Source organism: Ascaphus truei, chromosome 6, assembly GCF_040206685.1.
Source record: "Ascaphus truei isolate aAscTru1 chromosome 6, aAscTru1.hap1, whole genome shotgun sequence".
NCBI lineage: Eukaryota > Metazoa > Chordata > Amphibia > Anura > Ascaphidae > Ascaphus > Ascaphus truei.
This window is the reverse complement of record NC_134488.1, coordinates 54,317,855-54,339,732: the sequence shown is the minus strand read 5'-3', so window position 1 is coordinate 54,339,732 and position 21,878 is coordinate 54,317,855. Positions and strand designations below refer to the sequence as shown.

At 42.6% G+C, this 21,878-nt stretch overlaps 1 protein-coding gene across 4 annotated transcripts in view; it reads left to right on the top strand.

Moving 5' to 3' along the window:
* Window positions 1–21,878, top strand: part of ROBO4 (roundabout guidance receptor 4) — a 255,040-nt gene that overhangs the window by 191,726 nt on the left and 41,436 nt on the right. For all 4 annotated transcript variants that reach the window (XM_075604310.1, XM_075604307.1, XM_075604308.1 and 1 more), the window contains 2 exons: window positions 1,741–1,965; window positions 13,745–14,151. In XM_075604310.1, coding sequence (XP_075460425.1) covers window positions 1,741–1,965; window positions 13,745–14,151 — 632 coding nt within the window. The remainder of the gene's footprint in view (window positions 1–1,740; window positions 1,966–13,744; window positions 14,152–21,878) is intronic.

Sequence of the window (21,878 nt, the reverse complement as noted above, 5' to 3'; positions counted from 1 at the left end):
CAAGTTTTATAGTATAAGGCACCTTATTATTTTAGACTTTGTGTAGAAATACGAACAACTAAACATGTTGGGTCTGATAATTTTCCATCCAACTTTGAACAACATCTACAATATATTTATGATATAAAACTATACTGAAGAAGCAATATACTTCATCTTTCATGTTGTGTCATTTCGGAAATTATTCCTCAATACTGTTTTGTAGTTTTATTGGAGCTCACAAGCTTTAGCTAATTAAAGTAGCTGACCATTAGTTTATAAAGAAAAAATAGAGTAGCCCTTCATCACCTCCACAGCACATCAGCACCAAAACCTGGGATTGAGTTCATCTCATTCGGCAGTTTATAAATTACTCCAGGATGACTACGTGACACAGGTTATTTATTTGCTCACATCTGATGCAGATTGTTAACCACGTACATTGGAAGGCTTGGTTTGCTCAAAGAAAAAGAAAGCTGGAAAACAGACAGAGAATTACATTTTATATAGCAGTATTATAATATATGCACCAATAGATGCGTGGGGGCAAAATTGGTGAAAACTACATTGCCGGGTATCTGGCTAATTTTCCCCATGTGTCAACTGGAGCATATATTAACTGCCATTCAAGTCAATGCCTCAGAGCTTGTTGAAGTTGCCCATATGTATCTAAAGCAAAACTAGTGCAATGCTAGGGCAAGAAGATTGCTCCAGATATATAAAACAATGAAAATCCTATTGCTTTCTTCTTTTTCTTTGATACATAGACCCTAATTAAGAAAAGAGGTACAGTGCAAGATGAAAGTGGCTGTCTTTGCCATGGTTTTGCTCCTACATTTCCTTGACACATGAGGACTGTTCAAAGGCTATCAAATGGAATTATTGACAGTACTAATAGCTTCTGGCTGCAAAACTGGGGCAAATCCAAATTCAAGTAGTAACCTACACTATACTTCTATAGCTTATGTGTAGGGGATTATGTTTTAAAGTATCCCAACTGCAAAAATGCATCATGTAAGGAAAAAAAATCCTATTGATTCTTATTTTTCTGTGAAATGTTCAAAAAGATTCCACACACGTTTATCTTTAAAAGGCAGTTTATTCACTTATCTAGAAGCACACATAGTTTTGTGGGGAAACCTATTCCAGGTGTAAAACTGAAATAACTATCTGTATTATTCATTGAATATTTCCACTTGAAACATTTTAAAAACTTGCATTTGCAACAGCAGATAAATTGCCATTCTGCAACAAAAGTGTAACTACTGTATGAGTTTGATGTTAAGTCAGTCAACTATCAAACTTACACGAACAAGAATATTAATAGGAAGGAAGAATATTGATGTAATTGTCCCAGCTTTGGATGTTATGCAGTAGTTGAAGTGGCTTAAAAAGTAGTAGTTTGCCTTGTTTAAACAAAAAAAAATCTATTTTTTTTAAATATTGAGTCATGTAAGGGTGTAATTTTTAAAATAAGTGTATATTATTATCTAATACTCGACACAAAAAGTAATGTAACGCATGAAACTAAATCTCACGATACAGACAAATGGAGCAATAGGTAAAAAAATGGATGTGGTGACTTTTGATGAATTGTGTTAAGAATAATGGGCGTCACATTTCTATATACAGTGAGATATAACAATGAATATTTTTAAATACACCCCTGTGTACTTAAAAAAAGATTTGGGATCATGCAGTAAAACAGAAGTGATAGTCATAACACCTTTCATGTTACTTATTATTGTATATTTTTTACAGGGTCTGCAATATCTCACATCTGTCCTCATATTCTCAGTCAAAGCAAGAAAACTGTCAGACAAAGAATAATTTCAATAAGGAAAACATGCCCCTTGACACATTGACCTTCCAACGCTTATCAACAGCCTCACTTTCCTTCTCTATGAATGAAGATGGATACAACGTGTTGACTCCAGAGGATGTAGCACAATACCTTGAACTTGGTGAACAAGGAGAGATTTCAAGGTAAATGCACAATCCATTAATAATAAACTGAGAACGCACAACCTACTGTAATAAAGCATGCTTTTACTTTGTAGAGCTACTGTAGGACAAATCTGCTGGCAACCTGCCACATTCCCATCCAGGTGATTTCTATATAGTTTTGCAATGATGTTAACTTTCATGGACAGAAGTCAGTGAGAATCAGGGGTTCTAGAAAAAAAAAATGGGATCTCATTGATAGAAGTCCAAAGTTTACCATTAACTGTTAGGGTTCCATAATGACTTTGTGATATTAATAATCATTTTCTAGGTGGATATCACGTTAACCGCTCCATCAGTACGGTTAATATGATCGAAACAAACATGGAGCCCCCACCACTTCAATTCACATCGCTGGGGTGCAGTGATTGCTACCCTAAAAAAAATGCTGTGATGGTGAGGGGGTAACCTGGCCATCAATAAAGGTATTATGCCCGGCTGGTTACTTCTGATCCATATTTGGGGTTTTAGAGTGTCAGCTCTTGAACCTGTTTGTTGTACATGCAATGTGTGTAATTGTACAACAATAAAGAATTTTCTGTGTTTTACCTTTCAATGTATGCCAGCAAGCAGAGATTGCTAGGCTAAGAGTTTCAAGGGGGCGGTTTTGCAGAGAAAGTTTTGTCAGAATGTGTCTAGGTAGCGGGGGTTCCAGAGTTGCTGGATACCCCAAAAATGTACCCAGGAATCAGGTCGGATTCTCGGATACATTGAGACACATTGCTCCGGCAAAATCTCCCCTTGAAACGCTTGTGTGACTCACCGCTAGGACTCCCTGCTTCAGCAAAAACAAGAAAGGTAAATGGGGCATAGGGATGTGTGGTATCCGTGAAACAGTAAAGGGGTCGGTTGTATAAGGGGGGGATGCTCAGTTAATGCCCTGATCACCCAGAACCTGGTATAGGGGTTCTGGGGGTACTCCAACCATAGATAAGTTTGCAAGGGTTTTTTTTTAAAACCTAAATCCGGTTTTCATGAACGGAATGAGATACAGACACACAATAAATTGTCCACACACATATAAAACTATATAGTGTGATGAATGATGAAAGCGATATTTCTCAAGGACTCACATATAGTGCAGCATCATTGGGTGGTGATCCAAGTCCCCAGGTACAGGTGTGCTTCCGTCTTCAATCAGATACAACAGCAAAAGCGAAAAAAACACGGCACTACTCCCAGAAGGTTGAAATTATCAAAAAAGGAGAACGTTCCCAAAGTGAGAAAAGGCTAAGGCCTTGCCCCCGCTGCCTGCTACAGCAGGAGAGCCCTCCCCGCAATGGCGCCGGGCCCGCTGCGAGGGGGGCCGCAGCGCTCGCGCGAGAGCTACTCCTGCTCTCAATAGAATTGAGAGCAGGACCTCGCGTCGAGCGGCTAGGCACGTCCCCCGGCGGTTCAGCCAATGAGGGCGAACCTGCCGGGTGACGTCATGGCAGCGCCCCCGTCACTCCTCCGCCACGCCCCCCCCCCCCCCCCGGTCTCTGCTCCTGCAGTGAGCTGCAGACCGGGGAATCGCCGGAACGCGCAGCCAAAAGCGCGGGCGCGCATTAGAGCGCCGTGACCGGGGCCTTAGCCTTATTCATCAGCAACATGGAAAAAAGCAGCATACACAGGCAAAAATGCCCACACCTACGCGTTTCAAGCGTTGGCTCTTTATCAAGGTGAATACAAGATATAATACCCAGAATGCATTTATACCTACTATGGACGCCGGCGACACCAATCCCCTTCACTGCCGGGTTTGCGAAAATGGCGCGAAACGTATGATGTCAGCGCATCATCGTAACAATGAAAACCTTGTTATGCTGCATGCAGCAGCAACACTAACTTGTGTAAGCAAGATGGAACATAACTAACTCTTCTCTAAGTTCCACAAACAAATCAGTGTCCGGATTGGAAGGGGAGTGGTGACATCAGCAAATCAAAACAGCGCAAACTTTATTAACAAACGATCTGGACAAAATGCGTTCTTTGATATAAAATATCTCTGGTCATGTTAAAAACAAAAACAACTTTAATAGCTATGTATAATAAAATCATAATTAAAAAATGAAAAAAGAAAAGAATATAACATGAAAAACCGAATGTATCATATTATATAACAAAACTCTTCCTGATTCATATAATAAAACAGAATCAAAGACCAAAACAATAAAGATTTTAACAAATAAATCTGTAAATGCTGCGTCTCTCCACCCCCGCAGAAAATGTCATGCTCCCCAGTTTTTGCACCACTGGCTTAGTGCATGTAAACAGGATATTATATTTAGTCACAAATTATTATATTTTTATATGCAGTAGAAATAACTATTCAGACTAACTTGCTAATATTAGGGTGAGTACACTAGTACCCCCAAATGTCGTTTTTTTTTTTGTTGCTAATAGTTGCCGTTTTTAAGTGACTGGAAATTGTTCTATAACTTGATACAGTAAATGCCAATCAATTGCACTGGTAAGGACTATGTCCACTTTTCTCTAAATGTTGGTATAGTCATTTGTGAAGGATCAATACATTTCCAGTAAATTCAGTTGCATAGAATTCCTGTATTAATTGATAGAGTATAAAAAGACACCTAAGCAGAGAAAATTATTGGAAAACTGCAAAGGCAGCACAGTGACACTTAATTGGTAGCTGTAATATTTTTACAGGAGTGAATGACCTGCTATGCCTTACAATAATGTGATAATTGAGTGAAACTTATTTCCAAATCACCATGTTGAATGCCAAATAGATTTTTTTTTACAGGTTTCCATTAAATGTTGTAACGCATGAACATGATCTATGAATATTATTGCATGGACTGCTGAAGGCACACAATTAGCTTTTGTGAACCAATTCTCAGAAAGCCATATCATTTCTAATTCAAACAAGGTAATTGTTGCTGTAAAAACGGATAATTTGTCATATTATTTGCAACAGCAACCCTTTTATCAAAGATTTTAATATGTTTACCAGTCTTAGAATTACCATGCATTTATGAGAACAATTTGCTGAACTATTTTTATTTCCCACCCAAAATACTGACTGCCAATTGTTAGTGCCCCTATGTGTATTAATTAAGTATACTGCATATCTGCTATGTCCAACTATAAAAAAAAGTAATTAATTCAATGAAATAAGAGGGAAATTGCTATAGTAATTGAGGGGTTAACCCCTATCTCCCGCTGCCCACCCAGGTGACCAAACCACCCACCCCAGGGCAACAAACACCACCCTCTACCCGTTGATTGGCACGGTGTTACATCATGCCCATATAATATGGATATGATTATCTATGGTAGTGAATGGGGTTAATTCTTCCCACAACCTTCCTGGCAGGCCTAACCACCCACCCTAGGGCAACTATTCCCTTCCTCCACCTCCTATGTCCCCAATAAACAGGGTACTTTGGTTTAACCCCTTCATTACCTTAGCGGCCAGCCTCTAAGATAAGGAAGCTGTTTTTATTTTCATTTGAATACTAGTGTGCGTGAGCAGGAGGTTTCCGGAGCTGAAACGCATTAATTTCAGGTCCGGGGACCCCCTGCTTCCCGAGTTAAGGCCCTGTTATGGGGTGCCATTATCCCCATTCAATATTTAAATCTCCTGTGTCTTGTGACATTTCCAACACATAGGAGATACCGGCACCCCATACCTGGGCCTGTAACTCAGGAAGCAGAGAGTCCCCGGACCTGAAATTAATTCGGTTAAGATCCTGAGACCCCCTGCTCCCACACACTAGTATTCAAACTAAAATAAAAACACTGCGATCACCTCTTGCCACATCTTTCAAGATAGAAGTTATCAAAGCTGCTAGAATTGGCCCTTTAGTGCCATCAGCAAAGATGGAGACTTTTCTCTGTATGCCAACATCTAAAGTAATTAATAAACAAGTTAAAAAGCAGGTCTCTCAGTACTGATCCTTGAGGTACTCCAGTCACAACTTTACTGAACCTGGGAAAGTTCCTTTTATGACAACTCTCTGTTGCCTATGGTTCAAAGAGTTTGCAATCCAGGACCAAATATTTTTACAGAGTCCAATTTGCTTTATTTTGTACACTAACCTCTTGTATGGAACTATATCAAAAGCCTTTGCAAAATCTAAGTAGACCATATTAACTGTATTAGCCTTGTTTAAATTCCTACTTACCTTCTCAAAGAAACTAATAAGGTTAGTTTGCCATGATCTATCCTTCATAAATCCATGCTGACTATTACTAATAATTTTGTTATCCATTAGGTATTCCTGAATATTATTCTGTACTAAACCTTCAAGTAGCTTCCCCACTATTGATGTCAGGCTTGCAGATCTGTAATTCCCCGGTTGTGATCTGGCTATATTTTTAAATATAGGCATAGTCTGCTTTTTGCCAATTTTGTGGTACCGAACCTGTGGAAAATGAGACCATGAATATTAAATGTAATGGTTTGGCTATTAATGAACTTACAGTAATTCCTTAAGAACTCTTGGATGTACTGTATGCCATCGGGGGCAGGTGCCTAATTTAATTTAATTTTATCAAGCCGCATATGAACTTCTTCCTTAGTTAACCAATTAATATAGAGGTTATGGCTTCCTCCTGTGGCACTACTATTACAATTGATTTTCCCTTTGTAAATCCAGAGGCAAATAATTTGTTTAATAGCACTGCTTTTTCTTTACTCCAATCATTTGCCTGCCCATCTCACACTGAAAGGGTCCAATATTTTATTTTCTAATTTTTGGGTAATTAAGATACCTAAGCGAGTTATCATTTTTGATTCTGATGCATTTTAGCTCTTTCCTTGGCTGTTTCTTAACTAGTATGATTTGGAGGCCTGTGAAAGAGTATTTCCATTTTTCACGATGTACAGTATTCATGTATAAAACAAGCCACATTTCTGTCTGAACTTTATTGTTAAGATAAACTAAAATACAATATTTACTAGAAGATCTGAGCAAATATCCATGCTGATGGAAGCTGGCTAATATTTTTCAGCAAATATTGCTATATTGCTATACAGGCATAGCCCGCATTAACATACGCAATGGGACCGGAATATGTATGTAAAGCGAAAATGTACTTAAAGTGAAGCAGTACCTTTTTTCCACTTATCGATGCATGTACAGTACTGCAATCGTCATATACGTGCATAACTGATGTAAATAACACATTTGTAACATGCTCTATAGTCTCCCCGCTTGCGCACAGCTTCGGTACAGGTAGGGAGCCGGTATTGCTGTTCAGGACGTGCTGACAGGCGCATGCGTGAACTGCCGTTTGCCTATTGGGCGACATGTACTTACTCGCGAGTGTACTTAAAGTGAGTGTCCTTAAAGCGGGGTATGCCTGTATTTTCTAAACCAATTACTGCACCGACACACTTTATTCGAGCAAATACCCAGTATGTACCTGGCAGATACCTGGAATGCGCCGCTCCTCACCTCTGACAAGCCCCGTTGCGTTTGCCTTCCCTGCCTGGGTTCATGCCTGGTTGACGGGCGGCTGATCTGTTAAATGATAATGATTAGGATTTAATAGGCTGCAATGCTTCGCGTGTCTACCAGATGGCATAAATTCATGAATTGTAATGCAGTATATATATATATATATATATACTGTGCAGTATTGCAGCCAGCGGGAATAAAATGCTTCAATCCCTGCCTGGAAAATAACCCAATGCACTCGGGCAGAAAACAGTCACAAACCTCAATACACCCGGGTATACCCGAATTCGTGGGACTAGCCGAGCTCGAATAAAGTGTGTCGCCAGTGTACATTTAGTTTTTTTCTTATGCTGTTTTATCAGAAAATTGGAAACTGGCCCAAAGGCTAAAATGTTATAATAATACAACTACTTTTAAAGGGACAACTTAATTTTATGAATATGTAAACTGACTTATCATAATGTAATCATGAAAAACTGTACATGTAGCTGTGTCCATATACTACCCATCAGTGTAATGTAATACATTATTATTGAATTCACAATTGTATTTTTTTTAATAACTTACATTTTTATTGAATTTTTTACAGAGGAAATACATAACCATTTATAATCATCTTTCAATCCCTTATGTAAATAACGTTAACACAACACTCTTAATACAAATAAAACAAAACAAAAACGGGGGGTGGGGAAAGGGGGAAGGGGAAGTGTCCAGATGGTCCACTGTATAGATCCCTGGGCTCTCTGCGTCCTCCATCTAAGCTCCCAAACTCATTGGCTCCCATGCGGCCCCTTAGTCCTCCTGTCTATTGGATTTTCCTGACACTAGTCAAAGTAGAACACCTTTAGTGCTATCAAAGCAACACTGTGATGCCATTCACTCCCTGGATATCCATCTGGGCCAGCCAGAGTGCCCAGACTTTTTGGAATTTATCGCCATAGTCATTCACTAAACTTGTGAGCTTCTCCATCTGGCACACATACCAAATTCTATTTCTAATTTTGGCTATGGTTGAAATCTCGTTTTGTTTCCACAATGTTGCAGTCTCGCACCTCGTTGCCATTGCAAAATGGGCAATTAACTTAAGTGTACAATTGTATCTTTTAACAAAAATGTAAAAAAAAATAGATTTTATTTATTTGCATAGACATTTTATTCGTTTTAAAATACTTGAAGTTAAAAATACAAATGTAAATTCCTTATTCCATACCTGAAAAAGTTCATTATGGGACTGGTTTTTTTCACCCTCTAGTCAAGTTATTGTGTAGCCAACATTAAAGTAAACTGAAAATGTTATTAGTATTTAATGAAAACTACAATATTAGAATGTTATTTACATATTTTTGGCAAAATGTTATACAATTTAATAGTTTTGGCCCTTTGTACGTGATACTGTCATCGCCAAAGTCAGACTCATAGGTTCTCTAGTCTATATAACCTTTTTTTTTTTAGCTTGTTGGCACTGTTTACGAAGATGTGAGAATAACATTAGACTTAAACTTGTTTTGTTTTAGAGGGCCACATAAAGCACATTGGGAAGATTCACTAAGGTCCATTTCATGGCAACGCACTCTATCCGGGGTTAACTGTCATTGACTTCAATGACTGTTAATGTCCGATCGAGTGCGTTAACCCACAACAGGCTTTAGTGTACACTGGCGACACACTTTATTTGAGCTCGGCTAGTCCCACGAATTCGGGTATACTCGGGTGTATTGAGGTTTGTGACTGTTTTCTGCCCGAGTGCATTGCGTTATTTTCCAGGCAGGGATTGAAGCATTTTATTCCCGCTGGCTGCAATACTGCACAGTATATATATATATATATATATATATATATACTGCATTACAATTCATGAATTTATGCCATCTGGTAGACACGCGAAGCATTGCAGCCTATTAAATCCTAATCATTATCATTTAACAGATCAGCCGCCCGTCAGCCAGGCATAAACCATGGCTGGGAAGGCAAACGCAACGGGGCTTGTCAGAGGTGAGGAGCGGCGCATTCCAGGTATCTGCCAGGTACATACTGGGTATTTGCTCGAATAAAGTGTGTCGCAGCAGTATCTCCCCCAGTATGCTCTATTTGGCTCTCTAAAACAAAACACACAAAAAAACAGTACTATCTGATTTTTCTTCGATTTCTACCAGCCTTGTATTTCTTGCCCCCTCCCCTTGCTTTGCATACAACCTTCAGTGTTAGCCTGGGAGCTACAGGGAAATCATATTTTCCCTACTAAACTCCCTGAATGTCTGCTCTTAATTGTATGCCAGCTTCTATATTTTGGTCGTACTTAATGTATGATTTACATGATGTGCATTGGTGGTTGTTGTTTTTTAGGTTTTGAGTTGATCAAGCATTGCAGAGAGGAAGTTGTGTCTGTTCCTCTGTTTTTCAGTCTTCTTTGTACTTGCAGCAGTTGGGAATACGTGTTAAGAAAGAGCACCGACCTACAACAGTGTTTTACTTAAGGCCTTTTTTTTTTTTTACACTGATGAACTAATATATTTAATAGAAGCAATTAACCTGAGTGCATATATACACTACTTACTGTTCATGTGTGGAAAACATATAACTGCTACAGTACATACGGTATTGATTTGATATTGAAAGTATACTAACAGAAACTGTTTCATTTATTCATTGCTGTAGTGTGAGACTTCTTTTGCTATTATGTATAAATAATATTACACATGTAACCCTTTTTGTGAACCGGCCGACCCACCCAATCTCACATTGGCCCCTCGTGGTCTAACCGGTCCCTTTCCCTGCAACACACCTGCTCCTAAAGGGTTACTGGTACTGAAACACACCTGCGGCTCCAGGAGATCTGAGCCTCCGCTAGCTGGGAGCCTGGGGAAACCCTTAACGTTACCTGGTGCAGCGCCTCCACTTACCCAGGATCCCCCGTTAGGAAAGATAGCCCTGAGTAAGAAATACCATAACACACGTAGATAAAACAATACTAACACTTTACTTGAGAACACATATCACATACCATAACACATTGCATAACATAACATAACCCTTACATAACCAGATGCTCTACCCGCATCACCTCAGCCCAATGTCTGGTGTTCCCCACCCAGTGTCCTGTGATCACCCCACACCCAATGTCTCGTAAATCCTACGGAGGTCGTGGGTGACTGCGCAGTCACTATGTGAATAGGCCTGTTGGTGCACTTAATAATGAAGTACCTTCTGAGCACTCCGATGCTCGGGACCGCAACACACTTCTCAAAGGGTCAGACGTCCGTCTGATCCTATTCAGGTACTTCCGCCGGTGACCCCAATGAGGGTCCCACCGCTTCCCGGGAACTGCAACCGATCACGGCAACACCAACCACATGGGAACAGCGACCGCAGCTATCAGCTTTCTGCCTAACTACTTCTAGAGTGACAGCACCCCTAACCTAGGGCCTGTCCCTGAGGAACCGCAACCTGGGATGGCTTGGGGAAACTCCTAGGGCCTGTGGAACATAACCTGCCCCCCTTCCCCTAGCTACCCAGTCTCAACTGTAACTGCTAATCCTGACAGCCTAACGCACCTGCAGCCAACACTCAGCTCACACTGTCAGCCTGCAGGGATCCACACACACTTCACACACACTGCACGCACTGCGCCCAGCACATGCAGCGACACACACACAGACAGCTGCAATCACACACAGCCACCTGGATCCCGTAGCAATCCACTACTAGCACACTGTGCCTATTTGCCAGTGCCCACAGCCCTCTCCGCTGTGGCACTGCCAAACCTGCACCTTCCACACTCAAGGGTCACCTCCCTAGCTAAGGCGTCCCTCTTCAGTTACCCCCTGCCCTTCCCGGGAATTGGGGCCTGCCTGGGGATCTAGGGAGAACCCTTACCTGATGCAGGAGCCACGCGCTCCCTGCACCCTTCCTACACCTTCCTTCTCCTCTGCCTGACTGACAGTTGCAAAGCCCGGGAAATGTATCTATATTCCCGGGCTGAGCTTCCTCCAGCCCTATTGGCTCCTCTGGGGCACCTGGTGCCTGTCTCCCTAAGCCTCCTGGGAATTGTAGTTCCCAGGGGCTGCCTAAAGCATTGGGGCCACGTGCCCTGCGCATGCGCGAACCCCTAATGGCCGCCTCAACCTCTCTACTACCTTCCCTACTCTCGCGCGATCTCTCCCTAGCCCTGGAGTCCTATCGCGCGCTGGCAGCCTCCTGCGCATGCGCGAACCTACGCGCAATGGCGGCGCACTCTCTCCTAGCCGCCGAGCCGGTGGCAACGCGATCGCGGCCCTAGCGACGGCCCGATCGCGTCCCCGGCAACCACAAGCGCGATCTGCTCCCTGCACTGGCCCCCACCCTCGCGAAGTGCCGGCGGGTCCGTCGCAGCCTCCGGCGGCACCCGCTACCACCCGGCCTTCACGGAGGGGGGCCAGAAAGTGAAAATTCACCTCGGGGCTACACACACATTTGAAAACATTTACAAATTCAGTGTACAATTAAATTAAGGAGCCAAAATCTACAAAGTAGTTGTTGGAAGTAGACGAATATGCCAAGGCAAGCTATGAGGTTGAAATCGTCCAGTTCTAAGTGTCCTGATGAAATTAAAATAAGTGTTTCCAATGAAGTCAGAGTTGAGGAAATCATGAAATTGTTCCAAAATTATTACACACAATGAAATCATTAGTTTTGGCAACCACTAAGCATGGCACATTACAGCAGGAAATATGGTTCTCCAGCACAGATTAATCATTTTTGTATAAGAAGCTGTGACCATCACAGTTGGCAAAAATGTGCCTGTCTGGCAGAAACGACGTATTCACATTCTTAGCAAAGACATGGATTGAAGATTTAGAACTCATAATTTCTCTCTCTCTTGGCAAACATTTGTCATTCACAGTGGGATTGTGTTTTTATATATTAGTATTTCATCCTGCCTGTTGGCTCAAACCGCACAGAAATATGTCTATACCCACAAATAGAAAAACCACAGGCACAGCATGTGTGGGTTTTCACTTTAGACTAAATTGATGCATCATCAATTGCCTTCCAGACAATCCAGGTAATCTTGAGGCAATTCAGGACAATGGTCTTGAGGCCATACATGGTAAATATGTTTTGTTTGTTCTTTTTAAAAAATGTGCAGTTTTGTCATTATCACATTTCTGGGGTGTTAACTACACACTCTCTTGGTAATAGTACAGCAAATAAAAATACCACTTCACATTCACATTTCTCAGACAGGTCTAGTACAAAGACTTCACTGTTGAGTATATAGCAGGCTACATAAAATATGAAAAAAAATAACTACTTCAGGCATTTAAAAAAATCAGACTCCAGCCTCGTTACATGACCATTTAAATAAAACTGCTTTTGTTGTGTGTGGTACAGTATGTACCCTGCTTTTTCAGATTCTATTGAAATAAGCCTGAAGAAGGAACCTGATAAATTGAATAAATGCTTGCATTTTTTTTAATAACATTTGCATTTTTTTTAAAGTATTGTTCACCTTGCATTTTAATTTAATATATAGTTACAACTAGTAAATGATAAAGAAGTGGAATGAAAGAGAGAAGCAATCCTTTTTTTGATGCACACTATGATTATAATTGATTAAATCAATAAAATGTAACCTTTTATCCTTAGGGTTCTGATAAAGTATGATGCTATTTATGTTAGTTTTTTTTTAGAGGGAGATTACATGGTGGAGCCTCCCTCCCTTCCATTATTGTCACTGGGGGCTTGTCGTGACCACAAGGTTTCTACTAATGTACTAGTAATCATGTGGTCATGATCATGAAAGTCTGCCACCAGTCTTGTGGCAGCCTAGAGGTTAAAGCTTTATTTACAGTCAAATCTATTTAAACATTTATTCAAGTCCACATTGGACAATGGGACAATTATGGTCCTACAGCTGTAGCCAGACTACTGAAAATGTTCGTGCTGCCGGGGGAAGCCGCAGAATCCTGACCATGGCATCCTCCGAATGGGGGAGAATGGGCCCACTACAGGCTGCTGCGGCTTTAACTGTACCCAGAGCCACAGCATTTTGCTTTTTGTACTGCGGCTCCAGGGATAGTAAGTCTGGGCTGCATGTGTAGGTGCTGAATCTTTAAGGTTCATGGCAATATGACACACCTGATCTGGTGTTAACTCCAGGGTAGGATGAGTTTTTTCCACAACTCCCCGAATTGATTAACACCCTGGATAGTGGATCAAAAAGGGATGTATATGAATGAGATTATACAGTGCATGTATCTTTTTGGTGCAGGATAGTTTCTTTTTTAAATAAAAACAAAGCAGAAATCATCTTTAATAAAAACGGTGGAGCTTGTAGTTAGTTAATGCAAAATTTCTACTTTCTACTTTAGGCACCATTTGGAATGCAACTCTTCCCTTCCAAGGCCTTTTTCTTCAGTACATACATATGGCTACATCTGCAGTCCTTTACCTTCGGACTTGGTAGAAACTGATTCAGTAGATGAAGATGATGACCCTGAGGGAGAGGAAGTGAACTCAATGAAGTCCTACCGCAAATACTGTGAAACACCAACCTCCAGTATCAGTGAATATGAGACCTCCATGGCAGGATCTCTGGTCAATGGCTGGGGTTCTGTGTCAGAAGATAATTTTACCAGTGCTCGATGCAGCATGGTTAGCTCTTCAGATGGATCTTTTTTAATGGATGCAAACTTCGCTAAGGCTCTTGCAGTTGCAGTTGACAGTTTTTGCTTTGGTACATCCCAAGAGGCAAGAGAAACTGACAGGTTCCATGCAGGTGAGTTAATTTCTAAGATGTCCACTATAATTGTCAATTCCTGCGTTATGTGATTTTTGCAAAGAGAACCACGACTATTTCAATTCTTTTTTTAATTTATCTTTCACTATATAAGTGTAGCCCCGGTGCCCTCCGGCTCCCAGAGACCCCCCTCCTTTGGATCAGCGCGGTCGCGGGTGCCACCGGAGCCAGCGACGGACCCGCCGGCTGTTTCCAAAGGTGGGGGCTGGAGCAGGGAGTGTTGCGAGCCTTAGGAGGCTCGGCGGCGTACCCGGCTAACGGGGGCCGCCATTGTGGGTGCGTGCGCATGCGGCGTGATCGCGCATGCGCGGATCAGGCTAGGGAGTCGCAGCAGCCCTTAGGGAGTTGCGCATGCACAGTAGAATCGCGCACGCGGCCCCAATATAGAAATAGCCTCCACGGGACTACAATTCCCAAGATGCTAAGGGGGAAAGGCACCAGGTGCCCCCGAGTAGCCAATAGGGCTGCAGAATTGCCCTGGAGGAAAAATAGATACATTTCGCGGGCTTGGTGCATGTTAGTCAGTCAGCGCCAGGAACAGCCAGGGGAAGGAGGTAGGGTGCAGGAGTCAGTGACTCCCTGCACTAGGTTAGCAGCCCCCTAGGCCCCAGATAGCCCTGAGCCACCAGTAGTGTTGTGTTGTTCAGGGACAGGCCCCAGGTTAGGGACCCTGCCCCTTATTATTATCCAGAGTCCATCCAGAGGTTTGGGCTCAGACCTCCTCTGCGGTTGCAACAGCCATCCGGGTGGGATCGCCCCGGATGGTAGTTCCTGTGTTCATCAGCCATCGGATCCTTTGCGAAACTCCTTGCAGGCCCAGGCACTGGAGTGCTCGGCAGTTAACCCTCACCAAGTGCACCAATGATACTATCTATATGTAGATTCACACGGGACCAGTAACTGCGCAGTCACACATATCTATCTCACTTGAAGGGTGGGGGACATATTGTGTGGGGTTACTGGACACGGGGTGGGATCACCTGGTGAAGGGGGTAGCGTCCTGCGAGACGCAGTAGTTAGTGTCTCCTCTAGGGAGGGACACCTGTTGATTGTTATGCATGAGTATGGTTACACTAGTAAAGGCATTGATTGTTTTACATACTGTGTGCTGAGTGATATAAATTGTCCTGCGAGGAACCACTCCCCCTCTGGTGGGAGCCATCGCAGGTGGAGGCGCTGCACCGAGTACGAGGTTACTCATATTATACTTGCCCCAGTTTCCCCGCGGCGGAAGCTCAGCCCTCTTGTGAGCCTAACAGGTAAAGCACCACACCTGGTAACACTAGGTTCCCCGCACACACATACCATATGCGATTGGGTGGGGGAATACCCGTTACATAAGTTTTCCCTGTGTATCAATACTTGGGTCATAGCTACAGACACATTACTCATGTCTCATTCTTAGTGCTTCACATTATAGAGATCAGCTGTTTTTTCTTCCTTAGTAACTAAATACTCCAGTTTGAAAAACCTAAGATTTAGATTACTTATGGCCAGCCTTTGCTATTTATAGTCTCAAGGAGTTACATCTCTGCATCAGAAAATAAGCTGTTGCCAACTTTCTAAATATTTATATACATTATTAACATAGATAGGTTAAGGAAATGGCAACAAAAAATAACCTTATTAAAACCTTACAGGAAATTAAATTATTGCTGTTTTGATTTCAACCTATTGATATAACTATTTGTTGGCCTATAACTAAAAAGCTATATATGCACACAAAATCACAGACTAAAGAACAGTAAAAAAAATAATGCACTATTCACTTGAGTGCAAACAAAAAGTCTACATTTAATCATGGGAATGAAAAATATACTGCACATCTATTCAATTGTATTATTCTAGATGGTATCTTACTGGGAACCAGACAAAGAGTAACAAACCAACTCACTTTTGAGTTGAGCGAACTTCAGTCATCAAAACCATAGACATATGTATCAATGTTGGGGCTGTGATATACTTCAGGTAAGTTCAATTAAAGCAAAAATATGATTGGATAATCATGTTATGATTTAAATAGTTCCATGAAGTGGGTGGAAAATTAAGTTGGTGGTAATATAAGATATGTTAAGAATTCAGATGAAATTAGCTGAATGTGTAGACCAATTTGTAAAGGAGACATTCAGTAATTCATTTTTAAAATAAATTAATGATTATATCTATGTAAGATAAATGCCAATGTTATCTAAATTACTTGTCAGATACTTTTCTATGAAAGATAATTATCTTAAAATGTTTTTAGGTACTAAGTCAAACTGTAAATCGGTTTTCTCTTTCATTAATTTTATCTAATTTATTTAGTTAATATCATCTGTGTGTAATATATATGTAGCGCTCTTTCCCCCACCCTATAGGAAATGTTGTGGCTACTGATTGTGTGGTGCTTTACCTGTGGCTCACAGGAGGCCTGAACCTCCACTGCTGGGAGCCCAGGGTGAACCTGATCAATCTGGTGACAGAGCCTCCACCTATGAGGGGTCCTGACAGCGCCGGATAACCCCATTCACAGGACCCAATGCAATAAGATCACACACTTGTGTTTAATAACAGTTTACTGAACACAGATTCAACTAGATATATCATTAACCCACATACAATATAGGCCTTGCACGGCCGTAGCCCCACCGTGCCCTCCAACCGTAGTGTCCACCCCTGATGGGATTTCCCCAAAGTACTGAGGTGCCCCAGGTCCCCCAACCTCCCTGGTGTCCACAAGAGCCAACCCACCCAATGTGTGAGAAAGCGCTGCCCACAGTAACTGAAAGTGTTATAGTTGGTACCTGTCCAGGTGCTCCAGCACCCAGGTATGGCCAAAAAGCAAAAGGGATCCAGCGACGATGATGTCAGCGAAGCCTCTGCCTCTGCTTGGGGTGAACTCCGGTAGGAGGGTCTTACCTTTGATAGTCTATGGTGGTCCTGCCCCAGACCACAGTCCGCAAAGCACTGTGCGGCATCTTCAAATGGCACTATACTCTAACTGTATACAGCTACATGGGAAATGTCCCTAGCGAGGGGTTTCCCTGTAGCAGCTACAATCTGATTAGGTGACTGGGGCCAATCGTGGACCTAAAGGGTTAATCTGGCCTAGTCTGGATGCCACTGACACCCAAACACTATCTTCCTTTCTCTGTCCTGGCTCCAACTGCCAGTCACACTAACTGCCAGTCCCCCTAACTGTCAGAATTATAATTGCCATGCATCTCTCAGCCCTACTGGTTGCTTGGCAACATGTGGTCTGCAGCCCCTTAGGCTACTGGGACTTGTAGTTCCCCTGCTGTGCTATGCTCCTAATGGCCGCCACTTGCGCTTGCTACTGTTCATCCCCCGGCACTCTCCCCAGCCTCCGCTGCCTATGGAAAGGGAAGAGGACAAACAGGGGACCAGGGGGATCCAGGCTACAGCCACGGCCCCTTTTAACCTCCTAAATACCCGTAAAAATTCGGGGATGTTCTCCGTTTGTCATGGAGTTTCCCGTGCGTCAGCCGCATTGACTAGACAGCGCTAATGGCACTTATCATTGAAAGCGCCCGCGGCGCCCAAAATGGCAGAAAACGGCCCGCATCTGCCCGCGATTTTAAAAATCGCAGGGAAACGGCAGCAGGAACTTAAAGGCGGCCGCCACTGTATATATATTTGTTCCATTTTGTATTCACAAGATCAACAGTTTTCTCCTTGATCACTTACACCCTACCTGACGAAGGGTGGTGATTCCCCTTGAAACATTGTGTATTTCTGCTTTCCAAAGAGGTGAAATAAATGTAGTTCTGAGTTTATTACTCTATTGTTGTGTATCCCTAGCGTGGCGGTCGTGCAATTTTCTTTTTCCATTTTGTATTACAGTAATATCATGTTTACAACTTTACAATACATCAACATATTTTGATTGCTGCATTATGGAAGATAAGAGTTTGATTGTTTACTGTTTGTCCCCAGAAATAGCATAACTATAAATACACATCTTAACAGTCTCAGAACACCACCTTTAGATTCTCCCATTGATTTACGTAGGCATTCGCTAAATTGACTTGACGTACTTTGGTAAGTTGACACAACTTACTATAACACTTATTCTACATCAGTTGTTGCCAGATCTCTAGATCCATAAACAGGTTATGGGCATAGAAACATGAAAGCCCAAGTGGCTACCACTCAGTTCTAGAAACTTGGTCAAGGTGTCTAAAAACCTATTACACATGTAACTTCCCTTTTTTTAACAATGCACCCAATCTGTATTTGGATACATAGGCAATTTTCAAGTATAAGGAATTCAAATTGTAAGCCCCTCGAAGATCGAGTTTGGAAAAAATAGTAGAACCCTGCAAAAGGTTGAAAAGTTCTGAGATAAGTGGCAGGGAGTACCGGTTCTTTAAAGTAATTTTATTATGGCCTCTGTAGTCTATGCATGGGCAGAGTGAGCCAACCTTCTTCTTAAGTAAAAAGAAACCAGCCCCGGCTGGGGAAGAGGAATTTCTAATGAAGCCTTTTTTTAAATTCTCTTGAATGTTCTTCGACATTGCCTTGGTCTCGGATATAGATAACGGATAAGATCTTGACTTGGACAGAACAGCTCCAGGCAAGAGATCGATGGGGCAATCAAAGGGACGACGATGAGGATGAAGGATCTCAGAACGAACTTTATCAAAGACATCAAGGAAGTCCGTATACACCTCTGGAAGGGTAGGTTTGTCTGATTTAGGGATGTCTAGCCCGCAGATATGTCGAACCGGAGTAACACAGGGATCGGTACATAGGGGACCCCATTGAATGGTTTTCTTGTCAGTCCAGTCTAAATGTGGATTATGTCGGTGGAGCCAAGGGATGCCCAAAATTACCTGCACAGAAGTTGAGTAGATTATGTCCAAAGTTATTCTCTCCTTGTGATCATCCTTAGTAGACAGAGAAAGCAGATGTGTCTCCAATTAGATAAAGGCGGACTGGATGGGACGTCCATCAATGGCCTTCAGTCCAACGGGCACAGATTTATCCACCAGAAGGATCTTGTTCTTTAAGGCGAAGTCCTGGTCCAGAAAGTTTCCTCCAGACCCGGAGTCGATGAAAGCAAAGGCGAGGGTTAGGAAACCAGGACCCTCAAGGAATACTGGAAGCAAAATCCGAGTCAGCAGGCTTTCTGTAATAGAAGGGGTAGCAGAAATGGTACCCAATGAGATCCCCTCATACCTCATTGGGTGTTGGTGTTTCCCGGCTTTGAAGGGACAGCGAAGAACCAGATTACCAGGCAACCCACAGTAGAGACAAAGACCTCCATTCCTCCGGTGTTGTTTCTCAGAAGAAGAGATTTGGTGACTTCCTAACTGCATAGGTTCTGGAACATCAAAGGTGGGGGAAACAACAGGAGAACGACTGTGGGTGGGGACATTAGCAATTAGCGAGAATGTGGACAATGACGTTCAGCCCTCCTCTCCTGAAGGCGCTGATCTACTCTAATACATACGACAATGAGTTCCTCCAGGTCGGTAGGTCTGTCATGGGTGGCCATTTCATTTTGAAGGGGTTCAGACAGACCCTGCCAGAAGACTGCTGATAAGGCTTCATCATTCCAGCCTGTCTCCGTGGCAATGGTCCGGAACTCAAGAGCATTTCTTGCAACCGATCTGTGATCCTGTGAAATATAAAACAGAGAAGATGCTGCAGTAACCTTCTGGCCTGGGGTGTCAAAGACCTGTCTAAATTCTTTCTTGAAGCATGCAAAATCCTGTGTGAGATCCGTCTTCTGCTCCCAGATGGGAGATGCCCACGCCAGGGTGTCACCGGTCAGCAGGGCAATAATGTATGCCACCTTGGATCTATCAGAAGAGAAACGTGAAGGGGTTAACATAAATTGTATATCACATTGATTGAGGAAACCTCTACAGGGGTCACCCGCATAACGATTGGGGGTAGGAAGATGAGGTTCAAGAAGTGGGGATACTTCTGAGGTAGCGGAAGAGAAGGTTGTAGGTCTAATTATTTGGTACTGAGATTGTCGTGAAGAAATGGTTGCAACACTTTGAGTTAAGGAATCAATCTGATTCTCAAAATACCGGAAGCGTTCAGCGATTGAGGTTAGGGCCTGGGCCACCTCAGGGGGGTCCATGTTCATTTGGCTGAGCATACTGTAACGCGTGCACTCACCACGAACAAGATGGGACCCCGGTACTGAGGTGGAAAAGTACAAATATGCGCACCAATAGCAGCGGTGGCACGCCTGGAGGGTGGATAGTCAGCGTAGCCAGGTCTGGGATGGAGAGATAGGGTTATTCCAGATACTTGCCGGAATCCAGGTGTGGAGCCAGGAGAATGATCAGTGTCCATTGTGCCATGGTCTGGGGTTGGAGCCGTGAGAGTGGCAGCATGTCCAAGAGCCGTGGTCAGGGTTGGAGAGGTGCGGGTCGTCAGGGACAAGCCGGGGTCGTTATCCAGAGAGGTTCCAATAGTCAAGCCGGGTCGGTAAACAGGAAAGCAACTAGAGAGGAACAGCAAGGCACAAGGCAAGGCAAAACAGAACACAGGAACACAAGGCTACACAGGTTATGCTCAGCAATGAGATAGTGAAAGTATTTTAAAGGAAACAGGAACCAATGAGACAGGGGGTGGAGTGAAGGCACGGCCTCTACGGGGCAGAGATAGGCTGCAGGAGACAAGTGGGCACTTAAAACTGTTGACACGCAGCTGGGGAGCGGTGCACACCGTCACGTGTACGCGCTATGCGTGACAGACGTGTGACAAGACCGGGGGGCTGAGCCAAGCTCCATGGCACAGAGTGAAGAGCTGCGGGTGCGCGCGCGCTCTGTAAACAGAGCGAGGAGGCGCGCTGCAGCCGCGGGGGACGTGTTCCCCGATTCCTTACAATCCCCTTATTTTCTATAAAAAATACTATTTTATATCAGTTTTGTCTTTAGAAAACAAGTATCCAGGACAAATTGCTTAATTTTTTTGATCCAAAATAGTGCATTTCTTTTTTTTGGAGTTTATTTTGATTATATTGTAATGATTTGTTTTGATTGCTTTGGCATCATAAATTGAATGGTGTCTGAACAGGCCACTGAAATCAATATCATACAAGTTGTTTTCTCTTTCACAGGTATGGAATCTATTATTGCAATTTACTTAAGGAATTCAATTGCCATATATTTAGTAAAGCTGTGCATAATTATTGTCAGATTTAGAGCTGTGGTGCTTAGTTTGCAAAACTCATCTGTGCCATTAAAAGGCTGGGTATAGCAATAAAACACAAAAGATACATGACCTAATTTACTAAGTGTTTGTTATGATCATACTAAAGTCAATTTGGTTGCTCACGTTTCACAAAGCATCAATCACCTTTTTTTCACATATTAAACATATTACTTAGTCCATCTTGGTTTTGTGTGGAACTGCACCTTGAAATGACCCTATAACTGCCGACAAAACCTGTAATATTTAAGTGTAGCACCCCTGTTAGGAACTACTAAAGGTTGTGGGCCTTAAAGGGTTAACACTACATGTTTAGAAAGGGTAATACTCTTCACCTGTCATCTGGTATAGGATGACTAAGTATACTCCAAACCACTCCTCCCGTTGGCATGGTGACCAGCGATGTCACTAGCAAGTATATATAGTGGTGGTGAAAAGTTCTATATCTAGGTCCGAGGAAGAGACAGATGGAGGACCTCATTGTATATAGTGTAAGTCATGTTTAAGTGTAGATCTATATGTTTAAGGAT